Consider the following 24,679-nt stretch of genomic DNA (forward strand, 5'->3'; position numbering starts at 1 on the left):
AGGTATCTCTGAAAATCATGTGTGTGGAAACTTGGAGGAAGTCCCCTATCCCACACCCATGGTGGTCAGCATCTGGGGGTTTGTCCAGGACTGTAGTGGTTTTAACATGGAAAGTCCCAGAAAACCCCACAGTTCTAGGCAAACCCTACCACATTCCACAGCCAGCCTCACCAATGTCCTTGGCATTCTTTGGAGACATATAAAACCATTTGGAGACTATCAGGGAGTTAATTAGATCATTGATAACTGGTGGTTGGGGGAAAATCGCCCTATTAAGCCTTGCTCTATTTCCTTTCATTGGCTTCCCCTGTGCATGTGCCCCTGCAGGTGGGTGCATGCAGGTGTGCCTGTGTGTTTCCTGAAGCCTGGAGCGCTCTGTACTTGGCTCTGAAGTTTGGGAACAGATCAGGCTGAGCTAAGATTACTAGGGTCAAGGGCTGCATGGATGGGCTTCCGTACTCTCTTCCTGAGACTCACCCCCCTACTCATCACCAGGTTCTCCTGTTCCAACCCTGTGGCTAAAGCAGCTGTTCTTCTGACTGAATTATTTTTGTTGCATCCTTTTCAGAGCTTTTGTTTGATGTCCATCCCTAAGTCTATTCCTTATTACTTTGGGGAGGAGGCTTCACCAGGTTGTAAACTGTAATGTGTATTTACTGGTTGGGATCCCTGCCAGCTCTGGTTCTCACCCCTGTACACATAGATATTTTCTAAAAGCCCATCTTCCTGCTTAATTCAAGGGAACTGCAGATTGTTCATGTCCTAGCAGTTGTAAGATTTGTTGTTGACTGGAAAATCAATCACAGTTTACAATTCAAATACATCCAAACTCATTTGATTAAAAAACATTACTCCTTGATAAAAATGTTGACTTAATAGCAGTAGGATTCTGTTAGCAAAGGGAAGGACCTTGAATCCATTCAGCCCCCAGTTTTCTAACGACGCTGTTTCCTGTGCAGCCAGGCTGCACATGAAACAGGCTGGTGTAATCTGCAGAGGGCTTATCATGCAGCCTTCTGTCTGTTCTTCCTTCTTTATTCCTTGGGTCGGCTAGCCCAGAAGTTTCTTCGGAAAGCCCTACTGCCTCATCTTGAGTTTTGTCCTTAAGAAGCCAAGGCTGGAATGCCTGCAGGTGAGCTTTGCCAGAGGCCCCGGGACAATGGAGCAGCCTTAGAGTGGCAGCCTTCCCTGGATGACATACTAATGTTAAGGAATCAGCTTCTGTGAAGGTCGAATGCTGGGTGGGTGAAGATTCTGCCTGTTCCTCCTTCCCACCAAGAGGCTTTGGTAGTCCGAGTTTCTTCCCAAGCCCTTGACCCGCTCTGAACTCCACGGAATGGGCTCAGATCACTGGCATATACTTGGCAAGGGTTTCCATCCCCCTCTTGTATCATTCATGCCTAAGGAGGAATAGTTCGCTTTTTACAGTACATTATGGAACCAGCAAAAAAGATTCACACATATGTACGTCCTTCTTGCTAAAGCAGGCAGGTTGACTTAATGCTCTTTAGTAACTCCTCCCCAGGAAAGGTGGAATACATGGTTGACTGGTTAAATTTCAGTACTGAGTTGACATTGATATGATCTTCAATCAGCCAAGTGTATTGGATGCCATATGGGAAACTCTTTAGGTTGCAGGGAAGCAAGAGTTGTCGAAGGATGTTCAATGCTCTTTGAAGTTTTTTCTTAATCGTGAGTCTAATCCTTAAACTCCCAACAGTTGCGTGCTTTGACTCCGTTCATTCTTTCACCATAAAAAGAACATTCAATGGTTAACAAAGGGGACATGTCGGGGATGGGAGGATGGACTGGGGATTTGGGATTGGCATATGCAGACTGAGGTATAGGGAATGATTGGCCAGCGGGGGCCTGCGGTACAGCATAAAGAACCCTACCCACTGTCTCCTGGGACTCTCCTACTCATTGCTTGCCTGTGCGTTGCAGCCACTGGTGGCATTTGTAGTTCCTCAACATTAACTGGGAACTGCGCATGGCTTCATGCAGTCCATTCAGAATCTTGGGTCAGCAGTCATTTCCATCATTGCCAGCATGATATTGGATACGCAGGGATATTTGTTTTTAGACGTGTTCTTCATTGCCTGTGTTTCTTTGTCACTTTTATCTGCGATCTTACTCTACTTGGGGACTCGTGGGCAAGGTGGGATGCTAAATTATTCTGCAAGACCAAGGGAAGAAATAAAACTTTCCAATGCAGAATGAGAAGTTTAAAGGACTGTGTCATGAGAATGGGCTGCACACAGCATTGGTTTGAAAACCTCCAATATTTTTTTAAATTTAAAGTTTAGTCATTAGGGAAAAATAATAGTCTGGAGAGTTATTATATTTATATTTTGAAACGACCTATTTTAAAGTATAATGATAAAGACTATTTTAGCCTGTGTCTCTGTATTACTGAAGAATTCTGCTTTGGAATGGCCTAATTACTGATGAAGTTTAGAAAATTGCAACTGGTACATGCAGGTGATTGTAAGCACAGCCAATAACAGAAATCTCTGCATCTGGCATTGAGATAATTTTCACAAAGTGTATCATAGGGGATATGGCCTTTTCTTTTTCTTAAAGCCAAAAACCTAAAAACAAAAAACTTTTGAGAGTGTAGAAGGGATTTTTTATATAGAATAAACAATGGCATTTTAATAGGCAATCCCTTTTATAATAGGGAATATTTGAAAGATATTTTTATGAAGTCTCATTTTCACAAAAAGCAGGGTGTGTTCTGCTTTCTTTAGTGACGAGAGGTTACTGAGCAGTGACCCTTTTGAGCTTCTTTGACTCTTTGTTACCGAGTACTCTAATCCCTTAGGGACATGATTTTGTGGTAAAAACTTTCAGTACAGTTTTTCTTAAGAGTCCAGCTAATTCCTACAGTGTCCTGGAAATTGTAACTGCATATCTATAAAGGTAAATAAAAATGCTGCAAGAGGAATCCTTGATGTCTTTTAACTTTTGATTTAAAAAATATTAGAACATTGATTTTAAGTCTTATTTATGTGGAAAATTATCTCTGTAAGAAAATCTAAGTTGAAATAAAGAAAATTTGCCTAATTATAGTCATTGAAAGATTATGAGAGTAGTTTTTCTCCAGAGTAGGACCTTAAATAACATTTATGGGGTTTTTCGCATTAAATAAAATATGGACATGAAATTTCTCTGACCAAAAAACACCCCAAAACAAAACTCTACCCCATATTCTGTGATCATCCATGTGGGAAAAAAATCTGAGAGAGAATGGATATGTGTATACATACGACTGGGTCACTTTATTGTACAGCAGAAATGATCACAACCTTGTAAATTAACTTCAACAAAACTTAAAGAAGAACATTCTAGAAGCCTTGAAAAGTCACACAGGTCTTCATCGTGGACTTCCTTGGAGCAGCAGTGCAGGAGCTTTAGAGTTGATAGAAAGCATTCTGAATTCCTCTTCGGACAGCTTTCCTCTCCTCCAGTGTTTCTTTCACTGAATCTGCTCTCTCCAAGTCGCCTTTCACCTTTCACCTTTCCCCCTTCCTTCCTTACTGCCTTTGGCTTTCTCCTCTAGCCGCTTCCCCCTCCCCCAAAGCCTTCTTTCTTCCAAGACTTTCTCAGCTGCGTGAAGCCCTGGGGAAGTGGATCTGGTCTTAACTCTGATTTCCATTCTTTTGGAAACTCAGCCCCTGGATTCAGCATCTCAAAAAGAACCCAAGTGATAACTCTCTAAGGTAGGAAGCTTCCTCCTTGGGGATGGAAAGGAGTTAGGGATGGAGGAATGCCAAAACGCACAGTAATATTTTGTGTCTCTATAACACACACACACACACACACACACACACACACACACACACACACACACACACACCTTTAATCACATTCTTAAGAGGAAGCTACCTGATTCATCTTAAATGCATGCCGTCACCAAAGAACATGAGAAAAAAAATTAACTGGAAATTTCTCTTCTGCTTCTAGGAATTTGAAGCCTATGTAAATGCGTCTGGAGAACATGGAATTGTGGTTTTCTCTTTGGGGTCAATGGTCTCAGAGATTCCGGAGCAGAAAGCTATGGAAATTGCTGATGCTTTGGGCAAAATACCTCAGACAGTAAGATGATTCTTCTTTATCTTCATAAGAGTTCTAACCCCAGGTTTTAGTGTCTAAATTAATTCTCTGAGTTGGGCTTTAGTCTTGGGTTCCCCTGCCACTTCCCCATGATTAATCCAAAGTTGTTCTTCATAATTTCACTCTCAACAACTCTGTTAAACCACGGTCCACTTCATGAGGAGGTCCCTTTCTCTCTAAATGACTCAATAGTATATTAAATAGAAGTTTTTAAAGAGGAAAATGAACAAGATAATGTTTCTTCATATTGCATAAGAATATTTCTCTAAAAATCTGTTGGTTAGGACAATGGATTCATTTCTTTTATTTCTACTTCTATAGCTCTATACCCACTCATTAAGTAAACTTTCCTTTGATGTGCAGAAAACTGCAAAAATCATAAATGTGTAGATTGATGCATTTTTCCAAATTCACAAAGTGGAGGCACTCATGGACTCAAGCCTCTGGGACAAGACACAGAATGTTACCTGTCCCCCAGAAGCCTTGCCAAGGTTATATTCATTCAGAGGACTCCACTTTCTAGCAAATGCCTTGTTTTAAGAATCCTACTGTATTCCTAAACTCTGTTCTTTTGCTTCTGCAAGGTCCTCTGGCGCTACACTGGGCCTGCACCACCGAATCTTGCCAAGAATACAAAACTCGTCAAGTGGCTGCCCCAAAATGATCTGCTTGGTACGTGAGGAGGGTTTGATGTATAGCTCAAACCGGAGTTCAATTAAGAAAGTGGCTTAGGCAGGGCTGTTCTAAAGGATCGTTTAGCTGGAAAACATCATGGCCAATGTGTCCCACACGGCTTTTTACCCAGTGGGGCATCTCAACTCACATTTTCATCTGCACACTTTTGCCAGGGTCACATATGGGTGGCAGGGGGTCCTTCGAGTACTTTAAGAACCTAGACGGTGCCCGATGTGAAACTCGGTGACTTGACCGCTGGCATCCCTCTGTTTTGCTCCTCAGGTCACCCAAAGGCTCGTGCCTTTATCACGCATTCCGGCTCCCATGGTATTTATGAAGGAATATGCAATGGTGTTCCCATGGTGATGATGCCCTTGTTTGGGGATCAGATGGATAATGCCAAGCGCATGGAGACCCGGGGAGCTGGAGTGACCTTGAACGTCCTGGAGATGACTTCTAAAGATTTGGAAAATGCCCTGAATACTGTCATCAAAGACAAAAGGTAAGGGAGAAGGTACCAAAATACTACTTGTATTTTGATCATAGCTTCACAAGAAATATTCAAATGTGAAAACAAATGCATTAAAATCTAATGTATAGGTAAGAAGATTTGGGGGTTATTATTATTCATTTTATAAAAAGGTGCTTTAATTCCTATATAATTTATCAGAGGAATGATTTTAAATATTATTTCCCCTGGTATACTTAAAACTCCAATGTATAAAAAAAAAGATGTCTGATCAATAAGTTCCTGCAAAGAGAGAAGTATTCCATTACAAGAAGCATAGTGCCCATAAGATTAAAAACAAACCAGGTCTGGAGTTCCCTTCATGGCTCAGTGGTTAACAAATCTGACTAGTATCCATGAGGTTGAGGGTTCAATCCCTGGCCTTGCTCAGTGGGTTAAGGAGCTGGCATTGCCATGAGCTGTGGTGTAGGTCACAGATGTGGCTCAGATCTGGCATTGCTGTGGCTGTGGTGTAGGCCGGCAGCTGTAGTTCCAATTCAAGCCCTAGCCTGGGAACCTCCATATGATATGGGTGCAGCCCTTTAAAAAAAAAAAAAGGCAAAACAAAACAAAACAAATGACTTGGTAGAGGTTCTCCAGTACATTATTATTTTAAAAAAGCTAATGAATCAGCTTAAGCTATGAACTAATTTCATCTATGCATTTCTGAGCCACCTCTATCTGAATGTGAATCTCCATGTTCTAAGCTGGGACTGTACCTACACAAAATAAAGAGAAGTGGAAAAATATCCAACATCAGATTTTACAACCAGGCCATAATGAGTGCTCAATAAATATTGACTGAATGAATTAAAGTCCAAGAAGATCTATTTTGTATAAAAGAAGGTTTCTATAAAAGCAAGATATTTAACAGGATTTATGGCCAAATATTAATGGTACATTATAACGCTGTTTCCAAGTCAAATGATGGACGTGTTGAAGGATGGCAAGATCATAACTGCTCCTGCATAAGTGTCTTGCTTCTGTCTTTCTTCTTTTCTTTCTCTTTCCTTCTCCTCCCCCCCTTCTCCTCATCCTTCTCTTCATCCTCCTTCTCTTTCTTCTTCCAATGCATTCATATTAACGGTTGAAGCATCTTACTCATTTTGGATTTGAATGTTCTGACTCAGCTATTGACACAGTCCAAAATAAACAAGAATCCATTTTGCTTTAACAGGCTGTATAGACACTGCCTCATGCAAAATTTAGCACGTAAATGGTTTGATGTCTCAACAGTTGAATCAAAAGTATACCACCATCTTGGAGATGGCACTTAAGATGTATTTTACTTTGGTTAGATGTGATTGTTTGCAATCTTACTGAATGGGAAATCAGTAATAATTTCTGACATGACCTTTTCCTTTATTTCTTTATCTTGTTACCCAAAAAGTATGACCAAATTTCCTACAAAGTTATCATTAAAAAGAAAAGAAGAAAAGTAGGAAGCAGGTTTCAAATAATTTGAAGTTATGATTTTGGCTTCCAGTCTTCTTTCTTTATCTCTCTTTTTATTTTTTAGAGATAAAGTAGTGTGTGTGTGTGTGTGTGTGTGTGTGTGTGTGTGTGTGTGTGTTTCTGGTTACAATAGAAACTGCCAAGTTTGGAAAATCTGGTCGCGTTGCTAAAGCGGTAGCAAGCTTAGAAGGAGGGTAGTTCACTACTGCTGGTGTCCTAGGCACTCACACGACTGCCTTTGTATTTAGCTATAAGGAAAACATCATGCGCCTCTCCAGCCTTCACAAGGACCGCCCCATTGAGCCTCTAGACCTGGCTGTCTTCTGGGTGGAGTTCGTGATGAGGCACAAGGGGGCGCCCCATCTTCGCCCTGCGGCCCACGACCTCACCTGGTACCAGTACCACTCTTTGGATGTGATCGGCTTCCTCCTGGCGGTTGGACTGACGGTCGTCTTCATCGCCTTTAAGTGTTGTGTCTTCGCGTACCGGAAATGCTTTGGGAAAAAAGGGCGAGTGAAGAAATCTCACAAATCCAAGACACACTGAGAGGTTATAGCCATGCTATGTTTACTGAACCTTGCCATAAAGTGACACCTCAGAATGTTTTTAAAAAATGAAAATGATCTAATTGCTCGCCTATATAGAAAGAGATATTTAAATATCTTTTCTGCCCCCTCCAATATCTTTAATCTGGACCACACTTGTCATCTTTCAAATGACTCCATAGGAGAGCTGGATAGGACCCTCTTTCAATCTGCAATACCTTTCCTACTTAGAAATGGGATCCATAGCTGCCCCCACCTAGGATGGCAACTCTAACCTCACCTTCTGGCATCTACAAATGATTATGATAGATTCCTTCACCAACAATGGTGGGTTAGAGGGAGTTCCCACTGTGGTTCATCAGTAACGAACCCAACTAGTATCCATGAGGATATGGGTTTGATCCCTGGCCTCGCTCAGTGGGTTAAGGATCTGGTATTGCCATGACCTGTGGTGTAGGTCACAGATGCAATTCAGATCCTGAATTGCTGTGGCTGTGGTGTAGACTGGCAGTTGCAGCTCCAATTCAACCCCTAGCCTGGGAACCTCCATATGCCATGCGTGTGGCTGTAAAAAGGGAAAAAAGAAAAAACAATTGTTGGTTCTAAATTATGATCATGCTTCACAGATAGTACTTTGTGCTTTTAAAGAAGGAAAAGTTTATTCTGTTTATGTGCTATTATATGAATGAACGGTACAGATTTTCCTGTATAGTGTGTACTTTGTGCCTTCGAGGGGAAAGAATGATGTGTAAAATCGGTGGGTGCTGTGTCTAAATCGATAATTATTGCTTGTACCCAATGGGTCTGAATTTGAAAAAAGCCCAAAGTATACTGTCTGGCAAATATGTTTTCTCTGATGTCTCCCATAATTAAAAACATATTAATAAATTCATATAAATTATATTTCTCAGATGGTCTCTTCATTGGTGTTGCATTTACTTATTGTTAAATCATATTTTCTCATTACAAAAGTCATGCTTGATTGTCACAGAAAATCTGAAAAATATAGAGGAGTGCACAACCACACAGAGGAAGTGAAATTCATCACGAATCATGTTGTCCAGAAATAACCACAGTTACTCTTTTGGCAAACACATACATTTATAAAGTATTTCAAATCTACCAAATCCACCTAGTGTTTTCTAACATTCTTTTTTTCATTCTATTGTGAATGTTCTCTCCAGGTCTTTATACAACATTTGACTTGTTTCTAGTGTCCAAGGAGTATTCTATTGCATGAAGAATATACCAGGAATATTTAACAACTGCTTCTGGGTGGACTCACGTTTATTTTCCTTTCTAAAAGAGATCTCACTGACTATCCTAGTAGCTAAGTCTTGGCACATATTCATGACTATTTCTGTGGGAACGAATCTTCAAGAAATCATGGTTGTCTCAGTTTCGGGTCCCTGAAGGTGAGGTTTCATGGGCATGTCGTGTATTTGGGAAGCGAAGGAAACCCTGAAGGGTGGTGGGGAGGGGGATGGGAGTGATCCAGTAAGGTGGCTCTCCCTGGGTGATTGGAGCTGAATACTGCTGGTCGATGCTGGAAGCCAGTGCAGAAAAGACACTAGACTTATCCCACCCAAGAGGCAAGGCCCTTGGGGATCTGAGCTCTTGTCCCTGTCAGTGATTGGCTGCTCCCAGCTGGTTTTAATTCTCTGCACTTCCAGCCATCCACGAGGGCAGGTAAGAGGGGTTTAAGATCCAGAGAGAGAGAGAGAGTGCCCATGGGAGAGAAACGCAGGTGCGGTATTGGAGGTCTGGCCCTGTGCCCTGAGAGAGAAGAACACAGGGATGTGGGTGGGGCATGGGTGCATGGCTACACTGGGCAAATGGTCTAAGATACTCCCAATCTGCACCCAGAGAGGCTCCACCAGTGTTGAGAAAGCCAGATTCCCACTCCTTTTCAGTATAAAATAATACCTTGATTTTAAAAAAATTATTTATTATTTAAAAAATTTATTTATTTATTTATTAGAGTGTAGTTGATTTATTGTGTTGTCTCAATGTCTATTGTACAGCATTAAAAAAAAAAAGAAACAGACTCACAGACCTTGAAGAACTTATGGTTACCAAAAGGGGCAGGAGGGAAGAGGGGAGAGAAGGACTGAAGGTATGGGATTGGCATATGCTCACTGAGGTATATGGATGACTGGCCAAATGGCACCTGCCATCTAGTACAGAAAACTCTACCCAGTATTCTGTGATAATTTGTGTGGGAAAGGAATCTGAAAGAGAATGGATGAGTGTATGTGTATAACCGAATCACTTTGTTGTATAGCAGAAATGACCACGTTATAAATCAGGAGTTCCTGTTGCGGCTCAGCAGTAATGAACCCGACTAGTATCTATGAGGATGCAGGTTCGATCCCTGGCCCCGCTCAGTGGGTTAAGGATCTGATGTTGCCATGAGCTGTGGTGTAGATGGGCAGCTGCAGCTCTGACTTGCCCCCCCTAGCCTGGGAATTTCCATGTGCCGCAGGTGCGGCACTAAAGAGACAAAAAAAAAAAAGAAACAAAAAAACCATTATAAATCAATGACACTTAGAGAAAATTAAAAGAAAACATGGGAGTTAGATAGCAGTTGGATAATATTCAAAGTGCTGAGGAGGGGTGGAAATGCTACCTTGAAAAAAGGTATCAGGGAGTTTCTGTAGTGGTGCAGCAGAAAGGAATCCAAGACTAGGAAACATGAGGTTGCGGGTTTGATCCCTGGTGTCGCTCAGTGGGTTGAGGATCTGGCGTTGCCCTGAGTTGTGGGGTAGGTTGTAGATGTGGCTTGGATCCTGTGTTGCTGTGGCTGTGGTGTAGGCAGGCAGCTGTAGCCTGGGTATGGCCCTAAAAAGCAAAAAAAAAAAAAAAAAAGTTATCAGTTTGATTGGTAAAAGTGGGATTTTGTTTTGTGTTATTATTATTATTGATTGAATTTTTTTCAAGCTTTGGAGCCATTTGTATATCTCTTCTGGAGAATAACTTTTCCTGTTTTCCTGTGGGGTATATTACCCTGAGGATTTGATAGGAGCACTTAACTGCATCACTGAGAATATGGCCTCTGCCCCATGTGTTTTTTTTCCCCCCACTTGTGCTTTGCCTTTAATTTTGTCCATATTTTTCCTGGTTGGTTGGTTTGCTTTGGGTTACACGTAGGAGTTTCAAGTGTGTGGGCTTCAAATTGGAGGTAGGCTCCTGGCTAAGCTAAGCTGTCTCTCCCAGACCCATTTAGTCTTTCCCTAGGTGGCTTTTGCAACCCAAGCTACTCACACCAGTTCCCTCCCACCCCTCTGAACCCCAAGGTGTGGTGAGAACCCAACTTGGGATATCTTAAGCTAAAAAGATATCTGTTTGTAGAGCCTCCCTGGCCCCTCCCACCTGTGTGCCCTCTGGGTGTCCGCTTTACACCTCCTCCTCCGCAGCCCTTCTCTCCTCAGTCCTGCGGATCCTCAACCCCCAGGCGCCGCAGGAGATGGACTGGATTCCCTCTTGCTGAGAGCCGAACTCCTGGGAGAAAGAACCTGATTGGTCTAGCTGGAACAGGTGGCCACTCCTTGTCCAATCAGAAGTGGCAGGGGGAGGGATTATAGACGGAAACCATGGCCGCCAGGAGCATGTAACTGGGGACTTAGTGGGTCAGGGAAGATGGAGCCTTATCAGCTGGGAGGTGCCCTCAAATATGTCTGCTACCTATATACAGTATTTCCATTTCACCCACTTTCTGCCTTGGCCCTTTCGTACATTTAAAGCCACAGGTGTCTATGAATAATATTTTCTTATTTTCAGGGTAGTTCCCATAGAAGCAGAGGTGGGAAGCTCAGTAGAGTGGTAGCACTAATGGTGGGTGAGTTTATGAATGTGAGTCTTATATTACTGTCATATTCAGAAAAATAATCTCATTTTCATTTTGGAAAACCAAGCAGATCCCTAAAACCAAAAAACATTCATTATAGGTCAATGCTACTGGGATCTCCCCAATCTCATCTTCCCGTGTCCTCTCTAGATAACGTGTTCAGGGGCATCTCACTTTTAACCATTGATTATACTCATCATGTATGTAATTGTTTTAAAAAGGCCCCTTCCTCCACCCCTCCTGATAGCCACACCAGGCACAATGTGACTTTGCAGCTCTTCTAGCAAGAGTTGGAATCTAAATTCCCACCCCTTAAGTCTGGACTCATCTGTGACTGCCCTCAGCTGATAGAATGTGGTAGAGGTGATGGGTTCAGTTCAAGTCGACACCCTGAGAGGCCTTTGTGTGTCTGCCTGCTCTTCTGGAAACCTGCCCAGATGCTCTGACAACAACCTGGGCCAGCCCTACTGCTTGATGAGAGACACATGTCCTGATCACCCTAGTCACTTCAGCTGATAGCTAGCCTATAGCCAGGCATGTGTGAGAGGCCATCCCAGACCAGCCAACCCTCATCTAGCCCCCTGGCTGACCACAGATGCATGAATGAGTCTGGGTGTGCTTTGCTGGACATATCCCAGATCAACAGAACCACCCAGATGACCCATAGACTTGTGAACAACAATCAACAGTTATTTCCAGTCATGAAGTTTTGAGGTAATTTTTTACACAGCAACGGCTAACCAATACATTCACTTTTGGCTCCAAGTCCATGATCTTTCATGTGTCAGGTATTCAGACTCTCAGAGGACAAAGGTGTGTCCCACCCACCTCTATTTCCACCACAACCTAGAGAGCCACACAGCAGGCACACAGTTGGGGTCTGTGGGGTGGAATTGCAACCATGTCACTTGAGCAATCTTTGACAAGGAGGCCTGGAACGGAGTGGGTAGAGGTAGGGCAGAGGGGGCTGTGAAAGAAGAGGCATGTGATAACTGCCTTCTGGTTTCTGTTCCATCGTGCTTAACATGTCTCAAAAGGGCAGACTGAGGAACAGTGTGTGAATTTTGTGGGGATAAATGTCTGGCACTAGATAGAGGAAGCTTGTTTTCTAACTTTCTGGATTCGGTGAAGTGGAAATGGGCTACTGAGGTCATGAGCTCCTCGGTGTGAGAGGTGAAAAGCAGAGGCTGAGGCGGGCAGGACCGACATTGAATGGGAATTTTAATTACGCAGTCTTGGACCTAGGTGGCTCTAGGTCTTGTTCTGTTGCCCTGTAATGAATAGAAATTCATCATTCGATTGCTCAAACTTTTGATCTGGACCATCTCTCACAGTTACAAGTCACAGGGAATTTCTCTGGGCCCCACTTTTGGTTTAAGGAAAAAGGGTCACTGCCCTTTTACTAGGTGATGAATTTCTTTATCTTCTACATATTCCGATGATGGGACCACTCCACCCCATCCTGCAAACAGTCGGGTCCTTGGGGGAGAGGCGTCCCCTTCCTAGGACCCCTGTGTTGCCCCCATTCCCTCAAGCTGCCCTGACCACATCTCTCCACCTTGGGCTCCTAGGAGATTTGGCTCTGAATCACCCCATCCCTCCAATTTCCTTTCTACAAACAGGCCGCCATATCTCACCACACTCTCGAGTGACAGAAATGCTGAATGACAAAATAATACGGGTTTTTAAACACACATGGTGCTGTGCACTCCTCAAGGCCTTGGGTTCATACAGCTCAAGGAGGCAGTTGACCTGAGAGTTCCAAGGGCCTAGGACCCAACGGTGATGATTCTAATGAAACCCTCCCACCCTGCCAGGGGACCCGTAACTCCCCTTCTGAGTTACGACTGAGGAGCCCAAAGTTCTCATTTCTTGGTCAACCCATCCCACCTGTGTCCATATTCCCATTGATGTGTATCAAGCAGAGAACAGAGCTTTTTCTTGTGGTGTGTTTTTGTTCCATCCAGGAAAGGATTCTGAAAAAAGGTGAGTACTGAGGTCTCAGACTGGCTCCTTAAAGGATTTCCAAGCGGAAGGGAGCACAGGGTGGTGAAGGGCACTGGGATGGCGTTTGAGGACCTGGGACGAGGGGAGAAAGGATCTGGGAGCTCTTCATCCTCCATGGTGACATCTGTGTTTGTTAGCCCTTCCCAAACTACTGATGTTGAGAGAGCCCCTTGAGAAGAGTGATGAGAACTGCTGAGGTTGATTTCTCATTAATCATTAGTTTTCAGTGGCCAAAAAAAGGGGGAGGAAAGGTACTTCTTAGTCGAGTAGTTGTCTATCACCTTATGACAAACTACCAAACATAGTGGCTTAAAACAATACCCATTTATCATCTCACAGTTTGCAAGGTCAGGAGTCCGGGCACAGCTTAACAGGGTCATTTGCTTAGGGTCTCCTAGGTTACACTCAAGAGGTTGGCTAGGCTGTGTCCCTTCTGGAGCGCTGTCCTCTTCAAAGCTCATGTGGTTGTTGGCAGCATCCAGTTCCTTGTGGCTGTGGGACTGGGGCCCTCAGTTCCTTCCAACATGGCCCCCTCCATTGGCAGTTTACATCATGGCTGCTTACTTTCCAAGACCAGCATGAGAATCTCTCTCTAGTGTGCACAGATGGAGTCTTAAATGACACAGTGTGACCTTGGCAGTCATCCATCATGGGAGGTTCCCATCACATTTGTTTTATTCTGTTGGATAGAATATGGGGTTAACCAAGCCATGGGTTCTTCCCACACTCCAGGGGGTGCAGTTATGCAGGGTATGACTCCTTGGGGGTCATCTTAGGTTGTGTCAACACACCAGGAACTTTATAAATCTTATTTTCAAAAGAGTTTGAGGAAGAGATGGCAGAAGCAGCCATAGAATCAAGTGAGGACCCATCAGAGGAAACAGAGGAGCTAGAACCTCTGGAACCAGAAGACAATGGTAAGAAAGTCACCCCCTTCCCTGCTCTCCTGCCTCATTTTAGCCACTGACTCCTGGAGAGCAAGTCCCAGCCAAGGTCTCAGTCCCTCCATCTGTACAGTGGACAGTAAGTTCCTGCCCAGTCATACCACAGGTGGAGCTAGAGCCGGGCAGGGGTCAGGATGACCAGGGCACAAGGGTCACCCCTTTTACTGGTCACCTTGGTATCACCCCTGTGCCATCTTTGTCCCAGGTACCTTTCAACAGGTCTCAAACCTCCTCAACATCATGGACGGCGAATCAGTGAAAACAGACACTGCCGGGGCAGGACTTGACATGCGGAAGATGCTGGCCTCGGTGATCATCACGGAGAAGGCCACCACCGAGCCCTCTGTGGTGATGAACGCTCTTATCCGCTGCCTGCAGGTGCCCGAGGTGAGGCCTCCTCCCCCCACAGCTGCTCCTATGAGCCCGGCCACCTGTGACTGCTTATGTGTCCACCCACTGCTCAGCACATGTTCGTGGATGTGGGGTGAGGTGCTGGGGTACAGAGATGGGCAAGACTGTGAAGTTCCCATTTCTCGAGGACTAGCTGGGGTCTGGGGCTCTCACATGGTCTCCACGATCCTCTGTGTTCTGACAGTGGGCTTGGGAGTCATGGCCCTAGAGCAGGTGAGCTGAGTTATAAGGATGTGGAGCAGGTAGATGTGGGGCAGGGCAGAGACACACCAGACACAGGGTGCAGGGGCGCTTGGCCAGTGGGGAGACTCTTTACTGGGGCAGAGGCTGCAGTAGAGGGTGTTGACGGGAGTGATGGACAGGTAACTGAGATTGTGGTGGACCTTGTAGGACAGGGTAGAGTTTGGACCAGAGCATCAGCACCCTCTGAGCGCTTGTTAAAACTCAGATCTGGGGACCATGGTGAGAATTTCTGATTCGGTAGGTATGGGGCAGGGCCCAGGGGTCAGCATTTCTAGATGAGCTTCTGGGAGTGCTGCTGCTACTCCTCCACTGGAGACCACTCTTCCAGCTCTCCTGAACTGTAGAATATCTTTTAGACTTTGGGGGTGGGTAGCAAAGGGTTTCCTTGTAGGAATTCTTTATGACAAGCTTTATTTTATAGAAAGACATGTGACAGCCACGAGGAAAGTGTGTTGGAGTCTGGGAGCAGAGGCAAGGGATTTGCAAAACAGACTTTTTAAATGTAGGCTCTGCTATTAGTCAGGTATAGTGAGACCAACAGCCCAGGAGGTGAAAAGAGAGTTTGTTACTAACTCACAGATGCCAAGAGGCAGGGGCTGCCATGCCGAGCAGTCACACAAGGAAGCACCAGGATTAGGAGGGAGGCAGAGGGCTTGAGGGGGAAATGTGAGCAGGAGTGTTGATTGTGGCTTCTCTGGGGGTGGATCGGGGTGACCCTGTGCTGACTGCCTGACACCCGCCTATCTGAGTACGCTGGGCTGAAAATAATGAGAAGAGGGTGGATTCGCAGGCCACCCTGCAGGGCCAGCTGAATGAGCTCGACTCCACAGGAGGAGGAGAGGGGGAGGAGGTGGAGGTGGTGGAGTTGGGGTCAGAGTCTTGGGCGGTTTAAGGATGGTGGCTGCACCTGCCAGATGGGGTATTCATCATTCTGCATCCAATTGCAATGTGTGGGTTTTTTCCGCTACACCGTCAAGTCATTCTCCGACACCAGCTGGGTGTCGTCCAGTTCACCTCAATTCTGACACTGTCTGCGTGGAGATAGTGTCAGATCCCACAGGTTAAGGGCTCCGCCTGTTAAGAGCCCTCCCTTCTGGCCCCACTTCAGATGCCAATCGTAAGTCTGGCCAACTGGCTATAGATTGGAGTCCTCATGATCCTTTCCTTGGGGTCCATTAATTTCCTAGAGCGGCTCACAGAATGCAGAGAAACGTTTTATTTACTGGATCTCCAGTTTATTGTAAGAGGATTTAACTCAGGTACACCCAGATGGAAGAGATGCAGAGGGCAAGGGTGATGGGAAAGGGCACGAAGCTTCCATGCTGTCTCCGGGCACCCCACTCTCCCCGCATCTCTGTGTGCACCAACCTGGAAGCTCTAGGAACCCCGTCCTTTTGGGTATTTATGGAGGAGGCCTCATTACAGAGGTACAGTTGGTTAAATCACTGGCCATTGGCTATCAATTCAACTTCCAGCCCCTCTCTCCTCGGTGAAGGTCAAGTGGTGGGAAAGAACGTTCCAGCCCTCTAATCCCATGATTGGTTCTCCTGCCCAGCAGTCCCCTTTCTTCGGCGTGGCCCAAAATTCGTCTCATTAATGTAACAAAAGGCACCTTTGTCCCTCTTATCCCTTGGTGGCTCTGTGCCAGAAATTGGACGAAGACCAGGTTCCCATTAAAAATCACAATCTCACCAGTATCTAGGAGGAGGGCTGGTGGGAGGGAGAAGGGGGTGGGTTTGTGTGCTCAGGCAGGGCTGGCTCCGTCCCAGCCGTGCTGTCCCCGCCAGGACCCTCCCTCCCGCCATGCTTGTTTCCCAGATTTCTACTCAGCGCAAAATCAACATTTACAGCATCCTGCAGGAGATCATCCAGCAGGAGGGGGAGCTGGAGGAGCGCTGCGTCCAGAGGCTGGTGGCCATCGCGTCCAGGGAGATGAGGGACATCCTGGAGGTAGAAGAGCCCTGGGCTGGTGCCCTGCCCTCTGCCAACCCAGGGGCTGGGTCTTGGTCAGCGAGGCCCTTGTCCGGTTACCTCAAGGGACTAGAATAGGCTGAGTGGCGTTCCCATCGCCGTTCGGATGTTAATGAACCCAATTAGCATCCATGAGGACACAGGTTCAGTCCCTGGCCTCACTCAGTGGTTTGGGGATACAGCGTAGACGTGAGCTGTGGTGTAGATTGCAGATGCAGCTTGGATCCTGTGTTGCTGTGGCTGTGGTGTAGGCCGGGGGCCACAGCTCTGATTAGATCCCTAGCCTGGGAACCTCCATATGCCACGGGTGTGGCCCTAAAAAGACAAAAAAAAAAAAAAAAAAGGCTGAGCGTGTCTGAGGGGACCCAGGGGTAATGGAGCAGCTGGGGAGCAGCAGCTGCTGGTGACACCACATGTCCCTCACCTGCCCCCTGCAGATGGAGGGCTACCTGAGGGCAGAGGTGGCCAGTGACACCCTGGTGGCCCTGTCCCGGAACCACTTCAGCCTGGTCATGTATGAGCTGCAGCACCACCTCAAGCCCCTCAGCCTCACGGACGAATTTGTCATCCTCACCCTGGCAAAGCTGGCCAATGGCAACGGTAGGCACCGGGGGCCTCAGCCCTGAGTCTGGCCGGTTCAGGCTGCCCTCTGCTCCCACTGGGCCTTTGTCCTTGTCTCTGCCCCTATCCCCTTCCACGCATCTCTCTTCTTTTTTTAAATGGAAGTTCCCGGGCCAGGGATCGAACCGGTGCCTTTATAGAGACAAGCGGGATCATTAACCCGCAGCGCCACAGCCCCACAGCCGGAACTCGTACTCCTCTCTCTTCTTATCTTTCTTGGCCTTCCTCCTTTTCACGTCCGTGTGTCTCTGTCTCTCTCAGCTGCTAAGACTCTCTCTGTGTTTCTGCCTTCATTCCGATGTCTTCATTCCCGTCTTCTCCTCCACACCTCTCCCCTCCTCTGCTCTGGCTGCCTTGTCCTCTGTCTGCTCAGCCCCCCTTCTCCCTCCCTCTCTTTCATTCCTCGAACCTGTGCTGAGCACCTGCTCCAGGCCGGCCTTGCAGGGGCTGCTGGACCAAAGGTGAGAAAAACACTGGGAACCAGGAAACAAGAAAACAGATCATCCTAAAATGAGATGGTAGTTACGGAGAGAGGAGCCAGGTGGCTGTTTGAGATCAAGAAGTGGGGAGGGGACCTCATCTCTGTGGGGCCCTCACGGCGGTGGCGATACTTCCGCTCTGACCTGAAGGATCCAGTGAGGAGTATTTCTGTGAAGCAGAAATGAGGAAAGACATTCTGCACAGAGTGTGCAAAGGCCCTGCGGCAGGAGAAAGCTTGGTTCCTCTGGAGAACTGAGACGTCACCGTGGCTGGAGTTAGTGAGGGGAGATAGGCGGAAAAGGGGGTCCGAGAGGTAGGCGGAGCCTGGTGGTCGTGGTGAAGGGTCTGGACTTGGTTTGAGGGCCCCCAGGGAGCTGTGGAAGGATTTGAAGCTGCAGCGTTGCCTGATGAAACTTCCAGAAAGGCCATCCTTGCTGCTGTGAGGATGGAGAGGACATGGGAGGTGTGAAAGGTGACGGTGGCTCAGCCTGGGGACTCATTTGATGGACAGAAGTGGGCAACAAGACAGGGCCGTGGTCAGTGGACTCGCTGATGGCTTGGGTGTGAGAGGTAAAGGGACTGCCGGCTTTCAGGTCTGAGCAGCTGCGTGTACGGCGTGTTCCGTCTCCCGAGACAGGAAACACTGGGGAGAGAGAACTCGGGGCTCAAATGTTTCCTCTCGTGTGTGATGAGTTCGCATCCCCTGTGAGATGTCCAAGTGCAGAGTCAAGGGGCACTGGATGTGTGATGCTGAGGTCAGAGGGCAGGTCTGGGCTCATCCTCCAGGGGGGGCCCTCAGAGTGTTGCCCATGGTAGTTGACCCCAACGGAGTGAAAGCAGAGAGAGGAGGGAAAGGGCCAGCCTCCAGCCAGGAGAAGCCCCGAATCAGAGAAGACTTCTCCAGGGAACCGAACCAGGGGTGAGATGAGGACCACGTGGTGTCCTGGGGCCTTTGAGAAAGGGAGGGACTCGGGAGGGGCACAGGGGCCATTGTGGCCCGTCCTCTGGGGCACCTGAGAAGGCGGCTTGCAGGGGATGCGGGAGAGGCGGTGGGGACCTGAGGGGGGAGAGAAATGAGGGGCTCGGGTCAAGGGGGGGCGGCCTGTGTGCACCGAAGCCACAGCCTGAAGAGTGGCAGCGGTGGCGGGGGATGGGGTCCAGCCCAGAGGGGACTCTGAAAAGAGGAGCTGGTGGGGCCAGGGCCGGAGGCTAGGATGGTCTGTCACTGGACACCGCCTCTTTTTTCTCTCCCATCTCCCAGTTTCCTTCCTTCTTTGCTCTCTTCTGCTGCTGCCTGTGGCCTTTGTTGACTTCCTCACACCCAATCTCTCTGTTTCTTATTTTTCATCCCAGAACTTTGGGGACACCCGTAGAGCCGGAGGCTTCTAGGGGAGCCCACATCCCGTCTCCCCTTCTCTTCCTCCTCCCCCTCCCCTCCCCTTTCCCCTCCTGCCCTCTGGCCCACCTCCTTCCCCTCTCATCTGCTTCAGGCTGCCCACACAAAGGGGGTTCCCTGGCTCTGTGCGGGGTGGGGGTGGCTGGAGGTGCGGGCTCATCCTCCACCCGTGCCCCCGTCCCACAGTGTTTGAGTTCATGCCCTACATGGGCATCACGCTGGCCACCGTGTTCACGATGCTGAGGCTCGCCAACGAAGCCAAGATGCGTCAGGCGATCTGCAGTGGTACGTGTCCCACCTGGGCCTGCAGGTCTGGCCATCCAGGTGCTGGGGGAGGAGGGAGGGGCGAACAGGTGGAGACAGAAGGCAATGGGAATAACAGGAGAGGGAGACCAGGAAAATGTCTCCAGGTTGGGCTTGACTCGGGCAGGTTTTCGATGCCGTTTACATCGGACCACGTGGCCCCAGGTTTTGATGACTTAATGTTTTTGTAGCTCAAACCTCCAATACTTGAGAAAAATAGGGCACATGTCTTTGCTGCCCTCTGCCCTGGAATCCCCAGGATGTGAGTGAAAAGAGTCTTTTTCCAGGTCCTACCTTTGACCTAAGACTCAAGGGCTGGGTCCAGTCATACCTGTGTGCTCCTCCTTGGAGTGGGTCTGTCACACACGGACACACAGGGTAAAAATTAGGGAACCATGAAGGGGTTGGAAGAGCAGAGAGGGAGGGACGCAGGTGGAGATTTTTCCAGCAGCGTCTTTGGCCATCTCAGAAACCAGCTAGTTATAGAAGTGCATGAGCCCTGCATCCTGAGACGGTGGCCTGGGAAGGCGTTGTCTCGCCTCTGGCCCCTCTGGGCTCATTGCACATCCCCACGGGCAGCCATGGAGACCTTCTGCGAGACGGTGCAGTTTTACCTGCGGCACCTGGAGGACAGTGTGTACCCCGTGATGACCGAGGAGCAGTTTGCCATGAAGCTGTTCCCCATGTATCGCTATTTCGTGACCGTGTGGCTGAGGAACCACAACCTCGAGGTGAGACGTGTCCTGCCCAGGAGAGCTCCTGGGTCTCCTGTCGCGGTTCCCCAGCCTGAGGGGCTGGCAGGGCTGAGACGCCCTTGGACCCAGGGAGATGGTGGCCTGATTAATGGCAGAGCCGGGAGCTTGTGATACTGAACCACGTGGGCCCTGGTGCCTTGGGAGGCGACTTGATAAAGGCCCCAGGAATTGCTAGACGAGGGTCTTTGTTGGGTCCCTGCTACATGTGTGCCGGGTGCTGTCCGAGCAGTTTACCTGTGGGACCGATTTCCAGGCTGACTCTAGGCTGCTGGACTGTTTCATAAATGAGGAACCTGAGGCACACACAGAAAGCTTCAGTATCTGCCCAAGGTCACCTAAGTGACAGAACCAGGACTTGGGGGACAGTCTGGGCTCGCTGCCCACCTGGGGGTCCCCTGGACTTTACCTCTCAGGTCCCTTCTGCCACGCGTCCTGAATTCAGAGGCTAGGGTTGCCGGGGGTCCTGGGCCAAGGTGTCTGGAGACCCTGCTCGTGGTAGGTGAAGCTGGGGGTCATCAAGTCCCTGAAGCCCATGCTGAGCCTCCTCCTGCCCAACGATGACCTGCGGGAGCAGGTGTACGACTACATCCCCCTGCTGCTGGCGGAGTACCAGGGCAGCCTGGAGGCGCTCTTCATCACGCAGGTGAGGGGCTGGGTGGGCGGCTGCATGGGCTGGAGGCTGGGGGTATTTGGGATTCCCATGCATCCCGGGGGGAGTGCATCTGGGGGGAGCCATGGGGCCCGGCTTTGATTGGCCCTCTAAGAAATGGATGCTGCCATTGCAGGTGGAAAGAACGAGATCCCGAAGGGTCTGGGAGGCCACGGTGAGGGCATGGGCTTTGTACCCATTTCCTAGGGCTGCGTAACAAAGACCCGTGAGGCAGGTGGCTTAAAACAACAGAAATTTGGGGTCTTGTGGTTCTGGAGGCCAGAAGTCCAAAATCAAGGTGTTGAGAGTTCCTGTCTTGGGCTCAGCGGAAATGAATCTAACCAGTATCCATGAGGACACAGGTTCAATCCCTGGCCTTGATCAGTGGGTTAAGGATCTGGTATTGCCATGAGCTGTGGTGTAGCATACAGATCTAGCTCGGATCCCATGTTGCTGTGGTGGTGGTGTAGGCTGGCAGCTGCAGCTCCAATTCGACCCCTAGCCTGGGAACTTCCATATGCCGTGGGTGCGACAACAACAACAAAAATTCAAGGTCTTGGCAGGCGGTGCTCCTTCTGAAGGCTCTAGGGCAGAATCTGGCATCTTCCAGCTTCTGGTGGCTCCAGGCATTGTGTCACTGCAGTCTCCCCTCTGTCTTCACAAGCCTTTTTTGTGTTGCTCTCTGTGTCCTCGTCTCATAAGGACACCTGTCATTGGATTTAAGGCCAGCCTTAAACCCAGGGTGATCTCACCTCCAGATTCTTAACTAGTTATAGCACAAAGACCCCCTTTCCAAGTCAGGTCACACTCTGAGGTTCTGGGTGGACATGAATTTGGGGGGGACACCATTCAACCCCTGCCAGTCTCAAACCTGGGTGAGATGGAGCCTTTGCGAGGTTCTGAGTGGCGGCATGGCCCAGGCTGACATGGACCGTGAAAGGGTCTCACCGACAGACCAGGTGTGGCTCTTTGCTGTAAAGCTGGGTGCAGAAATGAGTGTGATGGAGCCACGTGTAGATCCTTCTGTCTAAAGATGGGGTTCACCTCCAGGTGAATAGGAGAGAAAGGGGAGAGGGGCCTTGAATGCCATGCTCAGTAGCCCTGGCTCAGCACTGCCCAAGCTTTGCTGTGCACAGGAGTCACCTGGGGGCTGGTTGAAGCAGAGTTGGATTCAGAGGTCTGGGCAGGGCCTGAACGGCTGTGTTCCTCCCCTCCTTCCTCCCTTCCTTCCTTCCTTCCTTTCCACCCCACGGTATATGGAATTCCTGGGCCAGGGATCAAATCTAAGCCACAGTTGCAAACGACACCGTAGCTATGGCAACGCCAGATCCTTTAACCCACTGTGCTGGGCCAGGATTGAACCTGCATCATGGTGCTGCAGATATGCTGCTGATCCCATTGCGCCACAGTGGGTTCCATTTCTAACTAGCTCCCAGAGGATGCTGATAGATCCAGATCACGGAAAACACTGAGTAGCAAAAGTCTAGAGTTTGACCTTGAGTCGGTAGAAGGTCACCTGCCACCATTTCCCACTTGCTGCAGGTCTTGAGGCAGATCCTGGAAATGTCGGTCACCACCAACACCCCTATCCCCCCAATGCAGCTACACACCATCTTCACAGAGCTGCACGTCCAGGTGAGGCCAGCAGGCTCTGCCAGGTGTGGCATTCTTGGGGTGGGTCAGTGGGAATTGGGCTGCGGCTGGTGACGGGACGGGTCAGGGCCAAGGGCGAGATGGTGGTGGAGCCCCTGTCTCCCGCCCACCTGCTTCCCGCTGGGTGCAAGGCCGTGGTGCTCCTGCACCTGCATCCCCTGCCCGGCTGCCTTCTGGCTCACCCTCCCTGCATGTCCCCTCCCCAGGTGTGCTCCAGGGCCCCCACCCAGCAGCAGTACAGCAGCCAGAACCTGACGGAGATCGTACACTGCTTCATAGCCCTTGGTGAGGTTCCCCCAGGGTCCCCTGGGAGCCCCCGTGGGAGTCCCATCCCCTCTGAGCACGGGGACAGGGCTGCCTGGTCCTGCTGCTCTGGCTCAGCGGGAGTGACTAAAGCCATCCTTCCGCCTGCAGCCCGCTCCTACCCCAAGGAGCTGATGAAGTTCTTCCTCAGCCAAATGGAGATGAGCAAGGAGGCCATCCGTGTGGGGACCCTGAACCTGATTAGGGCGGTGGTGAGCGCAGATGGTGAGCATGGCCAGGAGGGTGCGCGGGGGTCAGGGGAGGCCCCGGGCCACCCACATCTGGACCTGCTTCATTTCCTCTTCCACAGACACTGCTGGGTGGGCCAAGGACTCACAGCTCTCAGCTGCTTCATGTTTTCTATCCTTGAACTTAAGCAACACTGCGTCCCCCCCTCCACACCCTCGCCCCTCTCCATAAGCCTGAACCCCAGCTTCCACCTGGGTCTGAATTGCAAACTGTTTATCTGAATCCTAGTATAACCCCCAAAGCTAAATCAAAGCCTGACTATAAAGCCTACCATATAGACGTAGCCCTAAAGCCCCATTGACCATGTGGAAGCTGAGTCTGAAGCCCTGATTCTAAATCCCTAAGCCCAAACCCTAAACCTGTCCTTAATATCCAAAGGGAAATACTGTACCCAACAGCAGCAGCTCAGGGAACACCTTTGCGTGAATTTGACCAAGATGCCCCCTACTGGCAGCATGTGGTCATGCATGACTTACAAAGAGTGTGGGTGGCTTCAGTTCAGCCCTTCAACTGAGCGTCCTTGTGCAGTGCACAAACTGGACAACTGAATGTGAAGACACATCTGTTGACATTAAACCTCTCTCTTAAAGAAATGCAAATTTAAGAAACAGGGAGACCCTTCTTACTTATGGCCAGAGATGATAAAGATAATGTTTAGAATTGGCCTTGCCATTTTTTTGTAAGAGGCCAGATAACAAAAATACATTCAGCTTTGTAGGCCACGTGGCCTATGACAATTATGCAATTTGTATGCATAATTGTGCAATTTGTAGAGCAAAAGCAGTCATAGACTGCAGAGTGTGGCTGTGTTCTAATAAAATTTATCTACAAAAACAGGCTTTGGGCTGGATTTAGCCTTAAGGCTATACTTTGCTATCTGCTGGTCTATTTTTATTTTTTATTTTTTTTGCTTTTTAGGGCTGCACCTGCGCCATATGGAAATTCCCAGGCTAGGGGTCAAATCAGAGCTACAGCTGCCAGCCTACACCACAGCCACAGCAACGAAGGATCTGAACCGCATCTGCGACCTACACCACAGCTTGTGGCAATACTGGATCCTCAACCCACTGAGCAAGGCCAGAGATCAAACCCGAATCCTCATGGATCCTATTCGGGTTTGTTACCGCTCAGCCATGATGAACTCCTCTCTGCTGGTCTAGAACACAAGAAACCAGCCTCTACTTCCTTGACAGGGGTGTAAACTGATAAACCATTTTGGGTGCTCAGTTGGATGGGGCCCAAAATATGGGCTCAACAACCTAACATTTTGTTAACTGTCTGGAGACAGTTGGATAAAGATTCATGTTTTTGCGGAATTTGTGGAATTAATGATAATACTGCCACACAATGGAATATTATACCACCTAAACTTTTTCATGGAAAAGCTGCCCTCTATAAATTATAACAGTGTAGTAGGGGACAGCATATGTTGCATGACCTTCGTTATATGAGAGAAATCTTGGTGTTGATTTATGCATACAAGGGTTTAGAAGGTCACACCTAAACTGTTAGGAGTGGTTATCTTTTATTTTAATTTTGCAATGAACA

The 24,679-nt window shown here is 48.4% G+C and overlaps 2 protein-coding genes across 6 annotated transcripts in view; both read left to right on the top strand.

The window, feature by feature from the left end:
- Positions 1 to 8,202, top strand: part of UGT1A6 (UDP glucuronosyltransferase 1 family, polypeptide A6) — an 80,337-nt gene extending 72,135 nt beyond the window's left edge. For 2 of the 5 annotated variants that reach the window (XM_013984599.2, XM_005672294.3), the window contains exons 2-5: positions 3,967 to 4,098; positions 4,701 to 4,788; positions 5,074 to 5,293; positions 7,003 to 8,200. In XM_013984599.2, the coding sequence (XP_013840053.1) occupies positions 3,967 to 4,098; positions 4,701 to 4,788; positions 5,074 to 5,293; positions 7,003 to 7,300 (738 nt within the window). In that variant the 3' untranslated portion in view covers positions 7,301 to 8,200. Of the gene's footprint in view, positions 1 to 3,966; positions 4,099 to 4,700; positions 4,789 to 5,073; positions 5,294 to 7,002 lie in introns of all 5 variants that reach the window. The other 3 variants (XM_005672293.2, XM_013984602.2, NM_001278750.1) reach the window with 2 other exon arrangements.
- MROH2A (maestro heat like repeat family member 2A) overlaps positions 13,057 to 24,679 on the top strand; it is a 49,372-nt gene continuing 37,749 nt past the window's right edge. The window contains exons 1-11 of the mRNA XM_013984614.2: positions 13,057 to 13,132; positions 13,975 to 14,070; positions 14,303 to 14,484; positions 16,570 to 16,701; positions 17,160 to 17,322; positions 19,406 to 19,504; positions 20,102 to 20,253; positions 20,777 to 20,920; positions 22,469 to 22,561; positions 22,786 to 22,864; positions 22,994 to 23,107. Of these exons, the coding sequence (XP_013840068.2) occupies positions 13,057 to 13,132; positions 13,975 to 14,070; positions 14,303 to 14,484; positions 16,570 to 16,701; positions 17,160 to 17,322; positions 19,406 to 19,504; positions 20,102 to 20,253; positions 20,777 to 20,920; positions 22,469 to 22,561; positions 22,786 to 22,864; positions 22,994 to 23,107 (1,330 nt within the window). The remainder of the gene's footprint in view (positions 13,133 to 13,974; positions 14,071 to 14,302; positions 14,485 to 16,569; positions 16,702 to 17,159; positions 17,323 to 19,405; positions 19,505 to 20,101; positions 20,254 to 20,776; positions 20,921 to 22,468; positions 22,562 to 22,785; positions 22,865 to 22,993; positions 23,108 to 24,679) is intronic.

This window comes from Sus scrofa, chromosome 15, assembly GCF_000003025.6.
Source record: "Sus scrofa isolate TJ Tabasco breed Duroc chromosome 15, Sscrofa11.1, whole genome shotgun sequence".
Classification (NCBI taxonomy): domain Eukaryota; kingdom Metazoa; phylum Chordata; class Mammalia; order Artiodactyla; family Suidae; genus Sus; species Sus scrofa.